Source organism: Penaeus monodon, chromosome 24 (genome assembly GCF_015228065.2).
Source record: "Penaeus monodon isolate SGIC_2016 chromosome 24, NSTDA_Pmon_1, whole genome shotgun sequence".
Classification (NCBI taxonomy): Eukaryota; Metazoa; Arthropoda; class Malacostraca; order Decapoda; family Penaeidae; genus Penaeus; species Penaeus monodon.
The window spans coordinates 29419435-29419768 of record NC_051409.1 but is presented as its reverse complement, the minus strand read 5'-3'; the positions used below and the strand labels follow the sequence as shown (position 1 = coordinate 29419768).

General features: G+C 58.4%; 1 protein-coding gene across 1 annotated transcript in view; it reads right to left on the bottom strand.

The window, feature by feature from the left end:
• Nucleotides 1-334, bottom strand: part of LOC119588946 — a gene marked incomplete at its 3' end in the record, with an annotated part of 12853 nt that overhangs the window by 409 nt on the left and 12110 nt on the right. The window contains 1 exon segment of the mRNA XM_037937557.1: nt 1-126. Within this exon segment, the coding sequence (XP_037793485.1) occupies nt 51-126 (76 nt within the window).

Here is a 334-nt window from a genome sequence, read left to right as displayed (position 1 = left end):
AGTAGACCATGACTTCACACAGGACAAGCGAGAAGACTCTGTGCCAGCGGTTAGCGACGCCCCCGGCCTTGATGTAGATGTAGCGGCCCTTTCATCGGCTGCGGACACTCCATGTGCACGCGTTCTCTGTGGGGGAGAGAGAGGGGAGGTTTAGGCATGGGCTTTGGGGTGTGGATGGAGGGGGGTAGGGGGTGTTTAGAAGGGGGGGTGGTGTTTGGAGGGGGTGTATGGGGTGTTTAAAAGAAGGGATTTGGGGTGTGTGGAGGGGTGGTTGGGGGTGTGTGGAGGAGGGGTATGGGGTGTGTGAATGGGGTGGTTTGATGGGGGATTTTGG